General features: G+C 50.6%; 1 protein-coding gene across 16 annotated transcripts in view; it reads left to right on the top strand.

The window, feature by feature from the left end:
• LOC115189542 (probable JmjC domain-containing histone demethylation protein 2C) overlaps nt 1-21,804 on the top strand; it is a 191,190-nt gene that overhangs the window by 128,642 nt on the left and 40,744 nt on the right. For 13 of the 16 annotated variants that reach the window (XM_029748158.1, XM_029748159.1, XM_029748163.1 and 10 more), the window contains 5 exons: nt 4,153-6,185; nt 7,298-7,575; nt 12,056-15,255; nt 19,430-19,631; nt 21,336-21,550. In XM_029748158.1, coding sequence (XP_029604018.1) covers nt 4,153-6,185; nt 7,298-7,575; nt 12,056-15,255; nt 19,430-19,631; nt 21,336-21,550 — 5,928 coding nt within the window. The remainder of the gene's footprint in view (nt 1-4,152; nt 6,186-7,297; nt 7,576-12,055; nt 15,256-19,429; nt 19,632-21,335; nt 21,551-21,804) is intronic. The other 3 variants (XM_029748154.1, XM_029748157.1, XM_029748161.1) reach the window with 3 other exon arrangements.

The following is a 21,804-nucleotide window of genomic DNA, read 5'->3' as shown; positions in this document are numbered from 1 at the left end:
TCCATTGACCTGAGATGAGTAGAGCTCTGAAAGCTTTAGCAGGACACTGCCTTGGGAAAGCTTTGGCAGGACACTGCCTTGGGAAAGCTTTAGCAGGACACTGCCTTGGGAAAGCTTTGGCAGGACACTGCCTTGGGAAAAGTTTAGCAGGACACTGCCTTGGGAAAAGTTTAGCAGGACACTGCCTGGGGAAAGCTTTAGCAGGACACTGCCTTGGGAAAGCTTTAGCAGGACACTGCCTTGGGAAGGCTTTAGCAGGACACTGCCTTGGGAAAGTATTCAGACCCCATGACCTTTTAACATGTTGATACGTTGCAGCCTTATTCAAAACAGGTTTTTAGAAGTATTCAGACCTGTATTCAGACCTGTATTTGGGGAGTTTCTACTGTTCTTCTCTGCAGATCCTCTCAAGCTCTGTCGGGTTGAGTGGGGAGCGTCGCTGCACAGCTATTTTCAGGTCTCTCCAGAGATGTTCAATCAGGTTCAAATCGGGCTCTGGCTGGGCCACTCAAGGACATTCAGAGACTTGTCTGGAAGCCACTCCTGCGTTGTCCTGTTGAAAGGTGAACCTTTACCCCAGTCTGAGGTCCTGAGTATTCTGGAACAGGTTTTCATTAAGGATCTCTCTGTACTTGGCTCCATTCATCTTTCCCTCGATCCTGACTAGTCTCCCAGTCCCTGCTGCTAAAAAACATCCCCACAGCATGATGCTGCCACCATGCTTCATCATAGGGATGGTGCCAGGTTACCTCCAGACGTGAGGCTTGGCATTCAGGCCAAAGAGTTCAATCTTGGTTTCATCACACCAGATAATCTTGTTTCTCATGGTCTGAGTCCTTTAGGTGCTTTTTGGCAAACTCCAAGTGGGCTGTCATGTGCCTTTTACTGAGGAGTGGCTTCTGTCTGGCCACTCTACCATAAAGGCCTGATTGGTGGAGTGCTGCAGAGATGGTTGTCCTTCTGGAAGGTTCTCCCATCTTCACAGAGGAACTCTGGAGCTCTGTCAGAGTGACCATCAGGTTCTTGGTCACCTCCCTGACCAAGGCCCTTCTCTCCTGATTGCTCAGTTTGGCCGGGCGGCCAGCTCTAAGAAGAGTCTTGGTGGTTCCAAACTTCTTCTATTTAAGAATGATGGAGGCCACTGTGTTCTTGGGGACCTTCAATGCTGCAGAAATGTTTTTGTACCCTTCCCCAGATCTGTGCTTCAACACAATCCTGTCTCTGAGCTCTACAGACAATTCCTTCGAACCTCATGGCTTGGTTTTTGCTCAGACATGTACTGTTAAATGTGGGACCTTATGTAGACAGACAGGTGAGCCTTTCCAAATCATGTCCAATTAATTGAATTTACCACATGTGGACTGTGATAAAAACATCAAGGATGATCACTGGAAACAGGATGCACCTGAGCTCAACTTCAGGTCACATAGCAAAGTGTCTGAATACTTATGTAAGTAAGGTATTTCTGTTTTTAATTTTTAATACATTTGCAAAAATGACAAACTTGTCATTATGGGGTATTGTGTGTAGATTGATGAGGTAGAACATGTATTTAATCCATTTTTGAAATGTTGTAAAGTAACAAAATGTGGAAAAAGTCAAGGGGTCTGAATACTCTCTGAAGGCACTGTACATACTACGTTACCCACCGGTACTGAGTCAGCTTGCGCGGGGTCCCGGTACCGAGTCGGCTTGCGCGGGGTCCCGGTCCCGAGTCGGCGTACGCGGGGTCCCGGTACCGAGTCGGCGTACGCGGGGTCCCGGTCCCGAGTCGGCGTACGCGGGGTCCCGCTCCCGAGTCGGCGTACGCGGGGTCCCGCTCCCGAGTCGGCGTACGCGGGGTCCCGGTCCCGAGTCGGCGTACGCGGGGTCCCGGTACCGAGTCGGTGACAGATAAACAGTAGTAGCAGCGTATGTGATGAGTCAATGCGGATAGTCTGTGTAGCTATTTGGTTAACCTTTTAGCAGTCTCATGTCTTGGGGGTAGAAGATATTCAGGGTCCTGTTGGTTCCAGACTTGGTGCAGCCATACCACTTGTCATTAGGTATTAGAGAGAACAGCCATACCACTTGTCATTAGGTATTAGAGAGAACAGCCATAACACTTGTCATTAGGTATTAGAGAGAACAGCCATACCACTTGTCATTAGGTATTAGAGAGAACAGCCATACCACTTGTCATTAGGTATTAGAGAGAACAGTCTGACTGGTGTCTGGAGTGTTAGCGTGTTTTATCAATGTATTTATTGACCTGAAGACAGGATGCAGTTTAAGACTTGGAGTCGCTGATAAACTGCAGGAATTATAACAGCTAGGAGGAGCATTACTCCCTGCTCTAGGAGCGTTACTCCCTGCTCTAGGAGCGTTACTCCCTGCTCTGGGAGCGTTACTTCCTGCTCTAGGAGCGTTACTTCCTGCTCTAGGAGCGTTACTCCCTGCTCTAGGAGCATTACTCCCTGCTCTGGGAGCATTTATCCCTGCTCTAGGAGCATTACTCCCTGCTCTGGGAGCGTTACTCCCTGCTCTGGGAGCGTTACTCCCTGCTCTGGGAGCGTTACTCCCTGCTCTGGGAGCGTTACTTCCTGCTCTAGGAGCGTTACTCCCTGCTCTGGGAGCGTTACTCCCTGCTCTGGGAGCATTTATCCCTGCTCTTGGAGCGTTACTCCCTGCTCTGGGAGGGTTACTCCCTGCTCTGGGAGCATTTATCCCTGCTCTGGGAGCGTTTCTCCCTGCTCTGGGAGCGTTACTCCCTGCTCTAGGAGCGTTACTTCCTGCTCTAGGAGCGTTACTCCCTGCTCTAGGAGCGTTACTCCCTGCTCTGGGAGCGTTTATCCCTGCTCTGGGAGCGTTACCCCCTGCTCTAGGAGCGTTACCCCCTGCTCTAGGAGCATTAAAAGGCATGTGGGAGACGCCCCAAACATATGGAAGAAGATGCTTTTTGGCCATCAAGGAAAACGCTATGTCTGGCGCAAACCTTCTCATCACCCCGAGAACACCATCCCACAGTGAAGTGTGGTTGTGGCAGCATCTTGCTGTGGGGATGTTTTTCATTGGCAGGGACTGGGAAACTGGTCAGAATTGAAGGAATGATGGATGGCGCTAAATACAGGGAAATTATTGAGAGGAAACCGGTTTCAGTCTTCCAGAGATTTGAGACTGGGACAGAGGTTCACCTTCCAGCAGGACAATGACCCTAAGCATACTGCTAAAGTAACAGTCAAAACTGTTCGCCGCTCTGGCACCCCAATGGTGGAACAAGCTCCCTCACGATGCCAGGACAGCGGAGTCAATCACCACCTTCCGGAGACACCTGAAACCCCACCTCTTTAAGGAATACCTGGGATAGGATAAAGTAATCCTTCTAACCCCCCCCCCCTTTAAAAGATTTAGATGCACTATTGTAAAGTGGTTGTTCTACTGGATATTATAGGTGAATGCACCAATTTGTAAGTCGCTCTGGATAAGAGCGTCTGCTAAATGACTTAAATGTAATGTAATGTAAATGTTTATGGGGAAACATTTAAATGTCTTGGAATGGCCTAGTCAAAGCCCAGACCTCAATCCAATTGAGAATCTGTGGTATGACTTTTAAAGATTCCTGTACGCCAGCGAAACCTATCCAACTTGAAGGAGCTGGAGCAGTTTTGCCTTGAAGAATGGGCAAACATCCCAGTGGCTAGATGTGCCAAGCTTATAGAGACATACCCCAAGAGACTTGCAGCTGTAATTGCTGCAAAAGTATTGACTTTGGGGGGTGAATGGTTATGCACACTCAAGTTTTCTGTTTTTTTGTCGTCTTGTTTGTTTCACAATTAAATCTATTTTGCATCTTCAAAGTGGTAGGCATGTTGTGTAAATCAAAGGATACAAACCCCCCCAAAATCCATTTTAATTCCAGGTTGTAAGTCAACAAAATAGGAAAAATGCCAAGGGGGGTGAATACTTTCGCAAGTCACTGTATAGTGCACTACTTCAGACCAGGGCTCATAGTGCACTATGTAAGGAATAGGGTTCCATTTGGGATACGGTCTAGGACTGATGCTGTGTACTGTACATTCTGCTGCTTGTTATTTAGACTTCTAATATATTCTCCTCTGATTGATCTCTCCAGACTTCTCTAATATATTCTCCTCCTTTGATTCATCTCTCCAGACTTCTTTAAAAGTACGAGCAGCAAGCAGGTGGCTGTGAACAAGCGGAGGAAAGCGGAGGAGGAAGAGGAGAAGAAATCAGGTTTAAAAAGACTGAGAAGCGAGACGACAGTGAGGTCTGACTTCTCTGAGAGCAGTGACTCTGAGATGTCTACCAAGAGAACCAGGACGGCAGACTCCTCCTCTTCCTCAGAGCAGAACTCAGAGGAGGAGCTAAAAGGGAAGACCGGCCAGGAGGGACACAAGAGCCAGGGTTCTAAGACTGGGAAGGAGTCTGCTCTGACAGACAGTCTCTCCCCCTGGGGTGAGGAGCTTCAGAAGACGACGTTTCAGCAGTCGTCAGCCGACAGGGAGCCGAGGTCATCCCTGCGACAGCAGCAGGCCCTTCCCCTGTCCTCCTCCCAGGGCTCTGCCCCCTCTGAGGGCCAAGGGGAGGGCATCATGGAGAACAACAGCACTATGAAAGACCCCTCCCAGACCCATCTCCAGTCCAAGGACCAGTACACCAGCGCTGGGGTGGTCGCCAGGACACAGACTCCCTCTCAGTATATAATCCACATCACAGCAGAGGACGCTAATGCACACATGGCCTCCCGGGAGAACTCTGAGGCCGTCTCGGCCCTGCTGGCCTCCCAGAATCCATCTGAGCCCTCCTACCTCTCTGAGCCCAGCAGACATTTGGTGCTAAACCCCTCTGTGGCCCCTCCCTCTCCCCTTCGTAAGAGCCCCTCGGAGTGTGACCTTAGGAACCAGACTCCCTCAGTGACAGAGTGTGACCTTAGGAACCAGACTCCCTCAGTGACGGAGTGTGACCTTAGGAACCAGACTCCCTCAGTAACGGAGTGTGACCTTAGGAACCAGACTCCCTCAGTATCAGAGTGTGACCTTAGGAACCAGACTCCCTCAGTGACAGAGTGTGACCTTAGGAACCAGACTCCCTCAGTATCAGAGTGTGACCTTAGGAACCAGACTCCCTCAGTGACAGAGTGTGACCTTAGGAACCAGACTCCCTCAGTGACAGAGTGTAACCTTAGGAACCAGACTCCCTCAGTGACAGAGTGTGACCTTAGGAACCAGACTCCCTCAGTGACAGAGTGTAACCTTAGGAACCAGACTCCCTCAGTGACAGAGTGTAGGAAGCCAGAGGCAAAGCAGCATGTAGCTGGCAGCCTGGGCAGTAAGATGGAGTTAGTCCATTCAGTGGTGATCAGACCTGTAGCATCAGTCAGTGAGTCTGCTGCTGTAGTAGAGAGAGAGAAGCAGCTATATTCCTCCATGTTGCCCTGCATTAAGAACGCCTCGTTGGCCGACGAGGCCAGGAAGTCGTACAAGCTAAGCCCCTCCCCTGATGTCCCCAAGCCCCTCCCCTCCCCAGAGGCCCTGAAGCATACGCCCCTCTGCTCCCCTGACATCGTCAAGTCTAAAACACAGAGTGTTCTAGAGACTGGGTCTAAACCCAAACCCCTCACCTCCCCAGAGGTGTCCAAGCATAAAGTCCGTTACCCGGACAACCCCTCTCGCTCCAGCTTTAAGCCCGTCCTGGCCCGAGGGACTGAGTCGCCAGGGTCTTGCAGTAAGAGCCCGCTAATCATCGATAAGAACGAGCATTTCACCGTGTACCGGGACCCTGCGCTTGTCCGTCCCAACCAGGAGTCCAATCACGTGTCCTATCTGCACCCCCAGCTCCACCCCCTCCACTCCTCCTCCCACCACCACACCTCCCACCTCCTGCCCTCCTCCCACCACCACCTCCTCTCCGGGGTGCTCTCCGGCCTGCCTCCAGGCCCCCTGCTGGGGGGTCATCCCCGACTAGACTCCTCAGGGCTGGGGCACCTGGGACTAGCCCATCACCACCCTGTCTCTCAGCCCCAGACACACAGCCACACCTCAGCCTCGTACAACCAGCTGGGGCTGTATCCAATCATCTGGCAGTACCCCAACGGGACCCGCTCCTATCCCCCAGGACTCAACCTGCCCGGGTCGAAGTGGGTGCACCCCGAAAACACTGTCAACTCTGAGAGCAACACGAGGAGGGTGAGTACCAAACAGCCAGGTTCTATTCTTCTACAACTCGTTATCCTGTTCTACTACTTCTATCTGTTAGGACTTCTACCTAGCAACTGTATCATAGCAACTGTGATCGTGTTGCCAGTTTAAACAGCTAGCTGCTGTAGCATAGCAACTGTAGCATAGCAACTGTGATCGTGTTGCCAGTTTAAACAGCTAGCTGCTGTAGCATAGCTGCTGTATCATAGCAACTGTAATCGTGTTGCCAGTTTAAACAGCAGCTAGGTGTAGCATAGCAACTGGGATCGTGTTGCCAGTTTAAACAGCTAGCTGCTGTAGCATAGCTGCTGTATCATAGCAACTGTAATCGTGTTGCCAGTTTAAACAGCTAGCTGCTGTATCATAGCAACTGTGATCGTGTTGCCAGTTTAAACAGCTAGCTGCTGTATCATAGCAACTGTGATCATGTTGCCAGTTTAAACAGCTAGCTGCTGTATCATAGCAACTGTGATCGTGTTGCCAGTTTAAACAGCTAGCTGCTGTATCATAGCAACTGTGATCGTGTTGCCAGTTTAAACAGCTAGCTGCTGTATCATAGCAACTGTGATCATGTTGCCAGTTTAAACAGCAGCTAGGTGTAGCATAGCAACTGGGATCGTGTTGCCAGTTTAAACAGCTAGCTGCTGTATCATAGCAACTGTGATCATGTTGCCAGTTTAAACAGCTAGCTGCTGTAGCATAGTAACTATGATCGTGTTGCCAGTTTAAACAGCTAGCTGCTGTACCATAGCAACTATGATCATGTTGCCAGTTTAAACAGGGTTTGACCCTGTCTGTCTCTCTGGGTGTTGTTGGACTGACCCTGTCTGTCTCTCTGGGTGTTGTTGGACTGACCCTGTCTGTCTCTCTGGGTGTTGTTGGACTGACCCTGTCTGTCTCTCTGGGTCTGACCCTGTCTGTCTCTCTGGGTGTTGTTGGACTGACCCTGTCTGTCTCTCTGGGTGTTGTTGGACAGACCCTGTCTGTCTCTCTGGGTCTGACCCTGTCTGTCTCTCTGGGTGTTGTTGGACTGACCCTGTCTGTCTCTCTGGGTGTTGTTGGACTGACCCTGTCTGTCTCTCTGGGTCTTGTGGTACCAGAACACGGCCAGCCCTTGGATACACCACCAGGTCCCTGTCTCCTCCTCTGACAGCCTGGACCTTCTGAGCCACGTCCCGGTCCGACCAGCCAGCGCCGACCCCCACCGGTCCGACCCCCATCCCCACCGGTCCGACCCCCATCCCCACCGGTCCGACCCCCATCCCCACCGGTCCGACCCCCATCCCCACCGCTCAGACCCCCACCGGCTCATCAAGATCAACCCTCACGCCAGCCCTCCTCTGCCCCTGGCCAAGACCACTGGGAATCTTCACAAGGAGTGAGTCTCAGTGTTCAATTCAGCTGCTCACACACACACACACACACACACACACACACACACACACACACACACACACACACACACACACACACACACACACACACACACACACACACACAGTAGACATACACACTCACACACAGTAGACTCTCACACACTCACACACATTAGACATACACACTCACACACAGGGAATAGGGTGCCATTTGGGACCCCTGAATCCAGTCACCAAACGTCAGAGCACATAGTTGTGCTCTAAACAGCAGTGAGACCAGTGTTCTGATGTTATACACCATGTCCTAGTTATTCCTACTGAGGGATGTTCTGCTGTTATACACCATGTCCTAGTTATTCCTACTGAGGGCTGTTCTGCTGTTATACACCATGTCCTAGATATTCCTACTGAGGTCTGTTCTGTTGTTATACACCATGTCCTAGTTATTCCTGCTGAGGGCTGTTCTGCTGTTATACACCATGTCCTAGTTATTCCTACTGAGGGCTGTTCTGCTGTTATACACCACGTCCTAGTTATTCCTACTGAGGGCTGTTATACACCATGTCCTAGTTATTCCTACTAAGGGCTGTTCTGCTGTTATACACCATGTCCTAGTTATTCCTACTGAGGGCTGTTATACACCATGTCCTAGTTATTCCTACTGAGGGATGTTCTGCTGTTATACACCATGTCCTAGTTATTCCTACTGAGGGCTGTTCTGCTGTTATACACCATGTCCTAGTTATTCCTACTGAGGGCTGTTATACACCATGTCCTAGTTATTCCTACTGAGGGCTGTTATACACCATGTCCTAGTTATTCATACTAAGGGCTGTTCTGCTGTTACACACCATGTCCTAGTTATTCCTACTGAGGGCTGTTATACACCATGTCCTAGTTATTCCTGCTGAGGGCTGTTCTGCTGTTATACACCATGTCCTAGTTATTCCTACTGAGGGATGTTCTGTCTGCTGTTATACACCATGTCCTAGTTATTCCTACTGAGGACTGTTCTGCTGTTATACACCATGTCCTAGTTATTCCTACTGAGGGCTGTTCTGTCTGCTGTTATACACCATGTCCTAGTTATTCCTGCTGAGGGCTGTTATACACCATGTCCTAGTTATTCCTACTAAGGGCTGTTATACACCATGTCCTAGTTATTCCTACTGAGGGCTGTTCTGCTGTTATACACCATGTCCTAGTTATTCCTACTGAGGGATGTTCTGCTGTTATACACCATGTCCTAGTTATTCCTACTGAGGGCTGTTCTGCTGTTATAGACCATGTCCTAGTTATTCCTACTGAGGGCTGTTATACACCATGTCCTAGTTATTCCTACTGAGGGCTGTTATATACCATGTCCTAGTTATTCCTACTGAGGGCTGTTCTGCTGTTATACACCATGTCCTAGTTATTCCTACTGAGGGCTGTTCTGCTGTTATACACCATGTCCTAGTTATTCCTACTGAGGGCTGTTCTGCTGTTATACACCATGTCCTAGTTATTCCTACTAAGGGCTGTTCTGCTGTTATACACCATGTCCTAGTTATTCCTACTGAGGGCTGTTCTGCTGTTATACACCATGTCCTAGTTATTCCTACTGAGGGCTGTTCTGCTGTTATACACCATGTCCTAGTTATTCCTACTAAGGGCTGTTATACACCATGTCCTAGTTATTCCTACTGAGGGCTGTTCTGCTGTTATACACCATGTCCTAGTTATTCCTGCTGTGGGCTGTTATATACCATGTCCTAGTTATTCCTGCTGAGGGCTGTTCTGCTGTTATACACCACGTCCTAGTTATTCCTACTGAGGGCTGTTATACACCATGTCCTAGTTATTCCTACTGAGGGCTGTTCTGCTGTTATACACCATGTCCTAGTTATTCCTGCTGAGGACTGTTCTGCTGTTATACACCACGTCCTAGTTATTCCTACTGAGGGCTGTTATACACCATGTCCTAGTTATTCCTACTGAGGGCTGTTCTGCTGTTATACACCATGTCCTAGATATTTCTACTGAGGGCTGTTATACACCATGTCCTAGTTATTCCTACTGAGGGCTGTTCTGCTGTTATACACCATGTCCTAGTTATTCCTGCTGAGGGCTGTTATACACCATGTCCTAGTTATTCCTGCTGAGGGCTGTTATACACCATGTCCTAGTTATTCCTACTGAGGGCTGTTCTGCTGTTATACACCATGTCCTAGTTATTCCTACTGAGGGATGTTCTGCTGTTATACACCATGTCCTAGTTATTCCTACTGAGGGCTGTTCTGCTGTTATACACCATGTCCTAGTTATTCCTACTGAGGGCTGTTATACACCATGTCCTAGTTATTCCTACTGAGGGCTGTTCTGTCTGCTGTTATTATATGTCCCTGAACAACGGGGGGGGGGGGTCAAAATAAAAAGTAACAGTCAGTATCTGGTGTGGCCACCAGCTGCATTAAGTACTGCAGTGCATCTCCTCCTCATGGACTGCACCAGATTTGCCAGTACTTGCTGTGAGATGTTACCCCACTCTTCCACCAAGGCACTTGCAAGTTCCTGGACATTTCTGGGGGGGAATGGCCCCAGCCCTCACCCTCCGATCCAACAGGTCCCAGACGTGCTTAATGGGATTGAGATCCGGGCTCTTCGCTGGCCATGGCAGAACACTGACATTCCTGTCTTGCAGGAAATCACGCACAGAACGAGCAGTATGGCTGGTGGCATTGTCATGCTGGAGGGTCATGTCAGGATGAGCCTGCAGGAGGGGTACCACATGAGGGAGGAGGATGTCTTCCCTGTGACACACAGCGTTGAGATTGCCTGCAATGACAACAAGCTCAGTCCGATGATGCTGTGACACACTGCCCCAGACCATGACGGACCCTCCACCTCCAAATCGATCCCACTCCAGAGTACAGGCCTCTGTGTAACGCGAATCCGACCATCACTCCTGGTGAGACAAAACCGCGACTCGTCAATGAAGAGCACTTTTTGCCAGTCCTGTCTGGTCAAGCAACTTTGTTGCCGGTGATGTCTGGTGAGGACCTGCCTTACAACAGGCCTACAAGCCCTCAGTCCAACCTTTCTCAGCCTATTGCAGACAGTCTGAGCACTGATGGAGGGATTGTGCATTGCTGGTGTAACTAGGGCAGTTGTTGTTGCCATCCTGTACCTGTCCCACAGTTGTGATGTTCGTATGTACCGATCCTGTGCAGGTGTTTGTTTTACGTGGTTTGCCACTGCAATGACGATCAGATGTCCGTCCTGTCTCCCTGTAGCGCTGTCTTTTGGGTCATTGTCATGCTGGAATACCATTTTCAATGCCCTGGCTGAGGGAAGGAGGTTCTCACCCAAGATTTGACGGTACATGGCCCCGTCCATCGTCCCTTTGATGCGGTGAAGTTGTCCTGTCCCCTTAGCAGAAAAACACCCCCAAAGCATAATGTTTCCACCTCCATGTTTGACGGTGGGGATGGTGTTCTTGGGGTCATAGGCAGCATTCCTCCTCCTCCAAACACAGAGAGTTGAGTTGATGCCAAAGAGCTCCATTTTGGTCTCATCTGACCACAACACTTTCACCCAGTTGTCCTCTCAACCATTCAGATGTTCATTGGCAAACTTCAGACGGGCATATATATGTGCTTTCTTGAGCCGGGGGACCTTGCGGGCGCTGCAGGATTTCAGTCCTTCACGGCATAGTGTGTTACCAATTGTTTTCTTGGTGACTATGGTCCCAGCTGCCTTGAGATCATTGACAAGATCCTCCCATGTTGTTCTGGGCTGATTCCTCACCGTTCTCATGATCATTGCAACTCCACGAGGTGAGATCTTGCATGGAGCCCCAGGCCGCGGGAGATTGACAGTTCTTTTGTTTCTTCCATTTGCGAATAATCGCACCAGCTGTCACCTTCTCACCAAGCTGCTTGGCGATGGTCTTGTAGCCCATTCCAGCCTTGTGTAGGTCTACGATCTTGTCCCTGACATCCTTGGAGAGCTCTTTGGTCTTGGCCATGGTGGAGAGTTTGGAATCTGATTAATTGATTGCTTCTGTGGGCAGGTGTCTTTTATACAGGTAACAAACTGAGATTAGGAGCACCCCCTTTAAGAGTGTGCTCCTAATCTCAGCTTGTTACCTGTATAAAAGACACCTGGGAGCCAGAAATCTTTCTGATTGAGAGGGGGTCAAATACTTATTTCCCTCATTAAAATGCAAATAATAACATTTTTGACGTGTTTTTCTGGATTTTTTAGTTGTTATTATGTCTCTCACTGTTCAAATAAACCTACCATTAAAATTATAGAGTGATCATTTCTTTGTCAGTGGGCAAACGTACAAAATCAGCAGGGGATCAAATACTTTTCCCCCCCTCACTGTAGTGCACTACTTTAGACCAGAGCTCTGTCTGGGAATAGTGTGCCATTTGAGACGTAGCCTGTGACTTCCTGTCTGGTCTGTAGTTGAATGTTATTTCTTTCTTTCCTCAGGGATTTGAAGGGTTTTGTGGACCCCATCAGAACCATCACTCTGGCCCATCTGAAGCAGGAGCAGGACCGTAGCAGAACCCCGACTGGGAAGGACAGTCACCTGCACCACCTTTACCTGGAGGCCCATAATAAACAACAGCAACAGAGGATGGTTCAGCAGCAGGAAGCAGGGCAGACGGACCGGGCCAGTAAGTATAAAGAGGAGAACAGACGGATCCTCCAGGAGAGCATTGAGGTGGCCCCCTTCACCGCTAAGATCCGCTTCAGTGAGACCGACAGGGAGCCTAATCCCTACCCCCGGATCCCCTCCCTGCCCCACCCCTACCCCCGGATCCCCTCGCTCCCCTCCCTCCCCCACCGCCTCCATCAGGAGAAGGAAACTGAGCGCCCTGCAGTAGACCTGTATCAGTTCAAACAGCAGGCCGCGTCCCAGCACAGTCTCCCCCCAAGTAACTACTTCACTACCCTGTCCAACAGTGTGGTCAACGAGCCACCGCGTCTCTACCCCTCTAAAGAGCTCAACTCATACTTTGAGAAGGTGGGCACGGCGCAGGACTCGGCAGCAGCCTCTAGTCTCTCTCTGGGTGGAGGGGCAGCGTTCAGCTCCAAGTCCCTGTCCAAACCCCCTCCTCTCATCAAACACCAGGCTGATGGGGAGGGTCTGCTAGGGAAGAAGATATCAGAGCAGCTGAACCAGCAGGTAAGCCTATCCAACATGCAGAGGTATCGTCTCAGTACCATAGTCAGCCCTGTTAGTCCAGACCTCTCCCCTTCCTCCAGTCAGACCCAGAGCCAGACCCAGAGCCACTGTCAGACCCAGAGCCAAACCCAGAGCCACTGTCAGACCCAGAGTCAGACCCAGGGCCCCTGTCGGACCCAGAGCCAGACCCTAGCCCAGCTAAGGTCTATGCCAGCACTGCACCGCGCCCCCGTGTTCCACCCTCCTATCCAGCAGACACTGGACAGGAAGGAGGCGGGTTACGGCCGTTTGTCTCCACCCACCCTGACCCCCATCCAGCCAGTCAGCTCGGCCGGTAAAGTGTCTGAGCGGCAGAAACCGCCCACCCTTCTGCCCGAGCTACGGGAGGTCAGCGCCGTGTGTAAAGGCGGGGCAGCGATGACCTCATCCGAGGTGTGGCGAGCCGGCGACTCTCAGAGCCACGACAAGCTGGGATGGCATTCTGAAAGGATCCCCGGCAGGAAGCCTGGGGCCACAACGGCATCTGTTATCGTCCGTCCCTCTACGTGTATAAAGTACGATGGCTCGCCAGGCGCCAAGACCTCTTCCTCGGCCAAGGACTCTCTGACGGGGAGGATGTTCCCAGGCAGCAGGCCTCAGACAGTCTGTCTGAAACTGGCCTATGAGAGAGACAGGGAGTCTGGAGGGAAAGTAATCCTGCCAAACACTAACTTGGAGGAGGCTGTTTGCGTGCAGCAGTACAATAACAATTTTATGAGAGTGTCCCAGTCTCAGGGAACCTTTCCAGTCTCTGTCTCGGCTGCTGCCAACTCTGTGTGCAATAGGACTAGTGATGTGACTAGGGAAGTCTCCAACATGGCTCCCTACGGTGTGCTGAGTAGAAGACAAGAGAGAACCTACTGTGGGCCCAACACCTCCAGCGCTAGCAGGACAGAGAGCTGTGGCCCTCGGGGCAGGACCCTCCACTCAGGGCCTGGGTTAGGGCCAAGGGCCGAGCTCCAGCAGCAGGATGGGGGCTCCTCCAGGACCTCATCCCCCAAAGTGCACCTCGGGTCCAGCCCCAGCCTGGCCAGCAGCACCCAGGCCTCTCCCAACCCCAGGTCCAGCCCCAGCCTGGCCAGCAGCACCCAGGCCTCTCCCAACCCCAGCCAGTCCTACTATGGGAGCTTTATCCATCTGAAGAAGCACAAGGCAGCATTGGCAGCAGCCCAGCAGTCCAGAGGTCCTAGCAACAGCTCCAGTGGTAGTGGTCTTGAGAGCCTGATTGAGCCATCTAACAGTAAAGCTCTTCACATCTCCCCTCCACCTCCCCTTGCCTCGGCCTCAGCCCAGGACCACAGAACCACAGCAAGTCCAGGACCACATCAAGCAGGAGCTAGCCCCAGCCCTGGCCCCCTCCCCAATGGCCAGCCAGCCCAGATGAACCAGAGCCAATCTCAACCCAACTGCCACAAGCTGAAGAAGGCCTGGCTCACCAGACACTCAGAGGAGGACAGGAACATAAACACTATGATTAAAACAGAGGAGGCTGATAAGGCTGTTACCACCTCTGTGAGCCCCTCTATGTCGAAGGCTGTTACCACCTCTGTGAGCCCCTCTGTGTCGAAGGCTGTTACCACCTCTGTGAGCCCCTCTGTGTCGAAGGCTGTTACCACCTCTGTGAGCCCCTCTGTGTCGAAGGCTGTTACCACCACTGTGAGCCCCTCTGTGTCGAAGGCTGTTACCACCTCTGTGTCGAAGGCTGTTACCACCTCTGTGAGCCCCTCTGTGTCGAAGGCTGTTACCACCTCTGTGAGCCCCTCTGTGTCGAAGGCTGTTACCACCACTGTGTCGAAGGCTGTTACCACCACTGTGAGCCCCTCTGTGTCGAAGGCTGTTACCACCACTGTGTCGAAGGCTGTTACCACCACTGTGAGCCCCTCTGTGTCGAAGGCTGTTACCACCACTGTGAGCCCCTCTGTGTCGAAGGCTGTTACCACCTCTGTGAGCCCCTCTGTGTCGAAGGCTGTTACCACCACTGTGTCGAAGGCTGTTACCACCTCTGTGAGCCCCTCTGTGTCGAAGGCTGTTACCACCACTGTGAGCCCCTCTGTGTCGAAGGCTGTTACCACCACTGTGAGCCCCTCTGTGTCTGAGATGGAAATGATCAAGCCTTGCACCGTCACTCTGATTGCCTCTACCTCCAGTGACGTAGAGATGAAGATAGAGGAGGTCAAAGGTCAGGAGGACAAGATGGCCGCCGAGGACAGGAATACGCGGCGCGGGAGCAAGAGGGTGTACGACCGCGACTCGGCCTCGGAGAGCGGAGAGGACTCTGACGCCAGCGAGAGCAGCAAGCAGGAGCAGAGGGCTAAGAGGCAGCCCAAACCCACCTACAAGAAGAAACAGAACGACATGCAGAGGAGGAAAGGAGACGGAGAGAGAGACGAGGAGGAGCTGAAACCAAACGGAATCTTTAGGAGCGCCAGGGAGAAGACCAAGCTGAAACAGTCCAGCAACAGTAAGTCAAGCATTCAAGGGACATTTCAAAATGTTTCAACTTCATATTCATCTACTCCAGCACCACCCCAACATTACCATGTCAGTACCAGCACCACCCCAACATTACCATGTCAGTACCAGCACCACCCCAACATTACCATGTCAGTACCAGCACCACCCCAACATTACCATACCCCCTCCAGCACCACCCCAACATTACCATATCAGTACCAGCACCACCCCAACATTACCATGTCAGTACCAGCACCACCCCAACATTACCATATCACCTCCAGCACCACCCCAACATTACCATATCAGTACCAGCACCACCCCAACATTACCATGTCAGTACCAGCACCACCCCAACATTACCATGTCAGTACCAGCACCACCCCAACATTACCATGTCAGTACCAGCACCACCCCAACATTACCATATCAACTCCAGCACCACCCCAACATTACCATATTCTCTCCAGCACCACCCCAACATTACCATATCAACTCCAGCACCACCCCAACATTACCATATCAACTCCAGCACCACCCCAACATTACCATATCTGCACCTGCACCACCCCAACATTACCATATCAGCACCAGCACCACCCCAACATTACCATGTCAGTACCAGCACCACCCCAACATTACCATGTCAGTACCAGCACCACCCCAACATTACCATGTCAGTACCAGCACCACCCCAACATTACCATGTCAGTACCAGCACCACCCCAACATTACCATATCAGTACCAGCACCACCCCAACATTACCATGTCAGTACCAGCACCACCCCAACATTACCATGTCAGTACCAGCACCACCCCAACATTACCATGTCAGTACCAGCACCACCCCAACATTACCATATCTGCACCAGCACCACCCCAACATTACCATGTCAGTACCAGCACCACCCCAACATTACCATATCAGTACCAGCACCACCCCAACATTACCATATCAGTACCAGCACCACCCCAACATTACCATATCAGTACCAGCACCACCCCAACATTACCATGTCAGTACCAGCACCACCCCAACATTACCATGTCAGTACCAGCACCACCCCAACATTACCATATCATCTCCAGCACCACCCCAACATTACCTTACCAGCACCACCCAACATTACCATATCAGCTCCAGCACCACCCCAACATAACCATATCAGTACCAGCACCACCCCAACATTAACATGTGAAAATGGTGCGTTTCTGTTTTGTAGTAAGAAGATAGAGGAAGATAAGTGTTTTCAGAGAATGCCTCCTCACAATTGGTCAAATGACATGATGCACACCGATGATGTCATTGGGAACACTTCCTCTGTTTTACTGCAAAACACAGAAACGCACCATTTACACACGTGTTGACGTTGGGATGGTGCTGGATATGATGAATGTAAAGTTGGTGTGTTTCTATGTAAATGTATGTAAAGTTTCCCTTTAATAACGCACGCATGCAGACACACGTAACTCTCAAATAAATATGATTTCAATTTCTAATAGCATTCTAACAAGGTCAACTCAGTCTCTCAGCTCATCATAGGTTAGCTGGCCTTATTATATATGCCATGTTATTATGATGAGTGTTTCTGTTTCTTACACAGCGTGGATATGAGCTGGCTGATGTTGTTATTGGTTCTTAAAGGGGAGAGGTGTATACTCTGTTTGGAACATGAGATTATCTGACATCGCGCCAACTAAACTGTCCTTCTGGATGTTATTTGTGGAAGTTTGTTCTTTTTCCTATTTTCCCGAATCACAAACCAATTAGTTATTCTTAAATTTGCTTGAGCAATATTCTCTTGACAATCGTGTAGCATTCTTAAGGAAGCTTGGTGTTTCCAATAGTGACTTCCTCTCCCCGAATGCCCGTACCTCGACTGAGTCCTAGTTGCGGGACGCGGGGATTGATTGGGACTTTGGTCAGAGGAAATGTCTTGTCTGCCTGGCCGTGGTGCATACGGTAGCTGCCCAGCACAACCCAACTCCTCTGCGCTCTGTCGCGGGTTGCGACAGGGTACTCGAAGGGAGAGGTTCGATGGGTACTCTCGGCCGCCCGAGCGCGCCTCACTCAGGCACCGCTTGCCTCTCTTTCCAGACTCTGTCGATGAAGGGTCCGGGCCCACCTCAGTGATCTGGTTGTATGTGGACTTTCGAGACCAGGCTAGCTAAACAAGCTCTGCACAGCGTGCTAGCCAGGTTAGCTAACTAGCCGACGCGAGCTAGCTTCTACTAGCTATTCATGCCTCCCCACGTTGGAGTTGATGCGGTAGCTCTCTAGTTTAGTACACGAAGCGTTAAGGCTCTTGGTTATTAGTAAAGGACCGTGCTACGGTCTAGGAGGCTAGCTAACCTAGCTTACACTAAAAAGCTTCCAGCTATAGAACTTTTTCTGGATCTGAGGACCCATGCCAAATCTTTTCAGTCTCCTGAGAGGGAATAGGCGTTGTTGTGTCCTCTTCACGACTGTCTTGGTGTGTTTGGACCATGATAGTTTGTTGGTGATGTGGACACCAAGGAACTTCAAGCTCTCAACCTGTTCCACTACAGCCCAGTTGATGAGAATGGGGGCATGCTCGTTCCTCCTTTTCCTGTAGTCCACAATCATCTCTTTTGTCTTGATCACGTTGAGGGAGAGGTTGTTGTCCTGGCACCACACGACCAGGTCTCTGACCTCCTCCCTACAGGCTGTTTCATCGTTGTCGGTGATCAGGCCTACCACTGTTGTGTCATCAGCAAACTTAATGATGGTGTTGGAGTTGTGCCTGGCCATGCAGTCATGGTTGAACAGGGAGTACAGGACGGGACTGAGCACGCACCCCTGAGGGGCCCCCGTGTTGAGGATCAGCTTGGCAGATGTGTTGTTACCTACCCTAACAACCTGGGGGTGGCCCGTCAGGAAGTCCACGATTCACATACTTTTGTGAGGTTGTATCGCTTGGATGCCACTGCTCCCAGTCTAGTGCACAGTGTGTTTACAGCTGGGACAGGACAGGGTCGTTAGGCAGAGCTCAGGCTGGGTGGTCAGCCATGACCCCTTTCCTTTAGTATCCGCTTGGTCCGGCTTGGGGCGGGATTCTTGTTCCCCTTAGTTCCCATAGTGTTGTACTGACTGAAAGGGAACAGAACGTTATGACTATAACTACTGTTCCCTGAAGGAGGGAAACCGGGTACAACACCTGCGTCGCCTGGTTCTGGGCTCGGTGAAGAGCGGTACTGAATTGAAGGAATGAATCCAAGCCGCAAGGTTGTCACCTGTGGATGGCGGCGGGGCTTTCAGAGAGGCGCTTATTTCATTGGCCTTGTCAGGCGTGATTTTAGCTCTTCGTTCAAAGTGGCGAGAGTGTGACTCCCCATAGTTGTACCATGTGTCCCTCCTTCAGGGAACAGTAGTTATAGTCACAACGTTACGTTTTTCTGATCGTCTTTATATCCATAATGAGTTGTAAATTGAATTGACCTCAACTCTGGTGTAGAGAAATAAATAAGACCTCTAGCTACAGTACATAGTGCTGCTTACATCCTGTTCACCTTATTTATGTCCCCTCTGGTACCAGATGGGATGCCCCGCTCTGTGCTGAAGGACTGATCATGTCTCTGTATTAGATATCATAGTAACCGTCTCTCTGTCCCCATCCGGTACCAGATGGTGTCCCTTTCTCTGTGCTGAAGGACTGATCATGTCTCTGTATTAGATATCATAGTAACCGTGTCTCTGTCCCCATCCGGTACCAGATGGGATCCCTCGCTCTGTGCTGAAGGACTGATCATGTCTCTGTATTAGATATCATAGTAACCGTGTCTCTGTCCCCATCCGGTACCAGATGGGATCCCCCGCTCTGTGCTGAAGGACTGATCATGTCTCTGTATTAGATATCATAGTAACCGTGTCTCTGTCCCCATCCGGTACCAGATGGAATCCCCCGCTCTGTGCTGAAGGACTGATCATGTCTCTGTATTAGATATCATAGTAACCGTGTCTCTGTCCCCATCTGGTACCAGATGGGATCCCCCGCTCTGTGCTGAAGGACTGATCATGTCTCTGTATTAGATATCATAGTAACCGTGTCTCTGTCCCCATCCGGTACCAGATGGGATCCCCCGCTCTGTGCTGAAGGACTGATCATGTCTCTGTATTAGATATCATAGTAACCGTGTCTCTGTCCCCATCCGGTACCAGATGGTATCCCCCGCTCTGTGCTGAAGGACTGGAGGAAGGTGAAGAAGCTGAAGCAGACGGGGGAGTCGTTCCTGCAGGATGACTCGTGCTCTGAGATTGGACCCAACCTGCAGAAGTGTCGGGAGTGTCGTGTTGTCCGCAGCAAGAAGGGGGAGCAGCCTGCTCATTCCCCTGTCTTCTGCCGCTTCTACTACTTCCGCCGGTGAGTCTGATTGGCTGATTCTGTCTCGTTTTGTCTGGTGTCTGGTTAGCTGGTCCGCTGGTATTTGATTGGCTGCTCTGTCTCCCGGCTAGTGTCTGATTGGCTGCTTTGCTCGGCTGGTCCACTTTGCCACCACATGGTTGCCAGAGATGATTTAGGTCATTGTATACGTTCTCCAACAATTTATCTGTTATTGTCTGTTAGTGATCCTCTTCCTCAGTCAGTCCATCTGTTATTGTCTGTTAGTGAACCTTCCTCAGTCAGTCAGTCCATCTGTTATTGTCTGTTAGTGAACCTTCCTCAGTCAGTCCATCTGTTATTGTCTGTTAGTGAAACCTTCCTCAGTCAGTCAGTCCATCTGTTATTGTCTGTTAGTGAACCTTCCTCAGTCAGTCCATCTGTTATTGTCTGTTAGTGAACCTTCCTCAGTCAGTCCATCTGTTATTGTCTGTTAGTGAACTTTCCTCAGTCAGTCCATCTGTTATTGTCTGTTAGTGAACCTTCCTCAGTCAGTCCATCTGTTATTGTCTGTTAGTGAACCTTCCTCAGTCAGTCCATCTGTTATTGTCTGTTAGTGAACCTTCCTCAGTCAGTCAGTCCATCTGTTATTGTCTGTTAGTGAACCTTCCTCAGTCAGTCCATCTGTTATTGTCTGTTAGTGAACCTTCCTCAGTCAGTCCATCTGTTATTGTCTGTTAGTGAACTTTCCTCAGTCAGTCCATCTGTTATTGTCTGTTAGTGAACCTTCCTCAGTCAGTCCATCTGTTATTGTCTGTTAGTGAACCTTCCTCAGTCAGTCCATCTGTTATTGTCTGTTAGTGAACCTTCCTCAGTCAGTCCATCTGTTATTGTCTGTTAGTGAACCTTCCTCAGTCAGTCAGTCCATCTGTTATTGTCTGTTAGTGTTGGTTCTGGGGTTGGTGTTGGTTCTGGGGTTGGGGTTGGTTCTGTGGATAATGTTGGTTCTGGGGTTGGTGATGGTTCCCGGGGTTGGTGTTGGTTCCCGGGGTTGGTGTTGGTTCTGGGGTTGGTGATGGTTCTGGGGTTGGTGTTGGTTCTGGGGTTGGTGTTGGTTCTGGGGTTGGTGTTGGTTCTGGGGTTGGTGTTGGTTCTGGGGTTGGTGTTGGTTCTGGGGTTGGTGATGGCTCTGGGGTTGGTGATGGTTCTGGGGTTAGTGTTGGTTCCGGGGTTGGTGTTGGTTCTGGGGTTGGTATTGGTGTTCGTTCTGGGGTTAGTGTTAGTTCTGGGGTTGGTTTTGGTTCTAGGGTTGGTGTTGGTTCTGGGGTTGGTGTTGGTTCTAGGGTTAGTGTTGGTTCTAGGTTCTGGGATTAGTGTTGGTTCTGGGTTCTGGGATTAGTGTTGGTTCTGGGTTCTGGGGATAGTGTTGGTTCTGGGGTTGGTGTTGGTTCTGGGTTTGGTGTTGGTTCTGGGGTTGGTGTTGGTTCTGGGGATAGTGTTGGTTCTGGGGTTGGTGTTGGTTCTGGGGTTGGTGTTGGTTCTGGGGTTGGTGTTGGTTCTGGGGATAGTGTTGGTTCTGGGGATGGTGTTGGTTCTGGGGTTGGTGTTGGTTCTGGTGTTGGTTCTGGGGAGCCTGTGGCAGTGTATTCTGTCATTATGGTGTTGCCTTCTGACAGGGAGGAGCAACAGTCTATCTGGTGTGTCTGCGCCTCTCATTAACATGTTGTCTCTCCCTTTTCTCTCCAGCCTGTCCTACAGTAAGAATGGAGTGATCCGTGTGGACGGCTTCTCCACTCCAGATCAGTTTGATGAGGAGGCTCTGTCCCTCTGGGCTCCTGATGTATACGAGGAGAATGAGTTGGACCCAGACTCCTCCAAATACATCCTCTCATATATAGGAGACCAGTTCTGTCAGATGGTCACCACTGAGAACACTGCTGCTTCATGGATCAAAAAAGATGGTATGGAGAGGAGCACAGAGAAGTGTTGTTGGTCTGAAAGGCAGAGGAGGACAGAAGTGTTGTTGGTCTGAAAGGCAGAGGAGCACAGAGAAGTGTTGTTGGTCTGAAAGGCAGAGGAGGACAGAGAAGTGTTGTTGGTCAGAAAGGCAGAGGAGCACAGAGAAGTGTTGTTGGTCAGAAAGGCAGAGGAGGACAGAAGTGTTGTTAGTCTGAAAGGCAGAGGAGGACAGAGAAGTGTTGTTGTTAGTCTGACA

Source organism: Salmo trutta, unplaced genomic scaffold, assembly GCF_901001165.1.
Source record: "Salmo trutta unplaced genomic scaffold, fSalTru1.1, whole genome shotgun sequence".
Lineage (NCBI taxonomy): Eukaryota > Metazoa > Chordata > Actinopteri > Salmoniformes > Salmonidae > Salmo > Salmo trutta.
The sequence above is the reverse complement of the archived record's forward strand: the minus strand, read 5'-3'. Positions and strand labels throughout refer to the sequence as shown.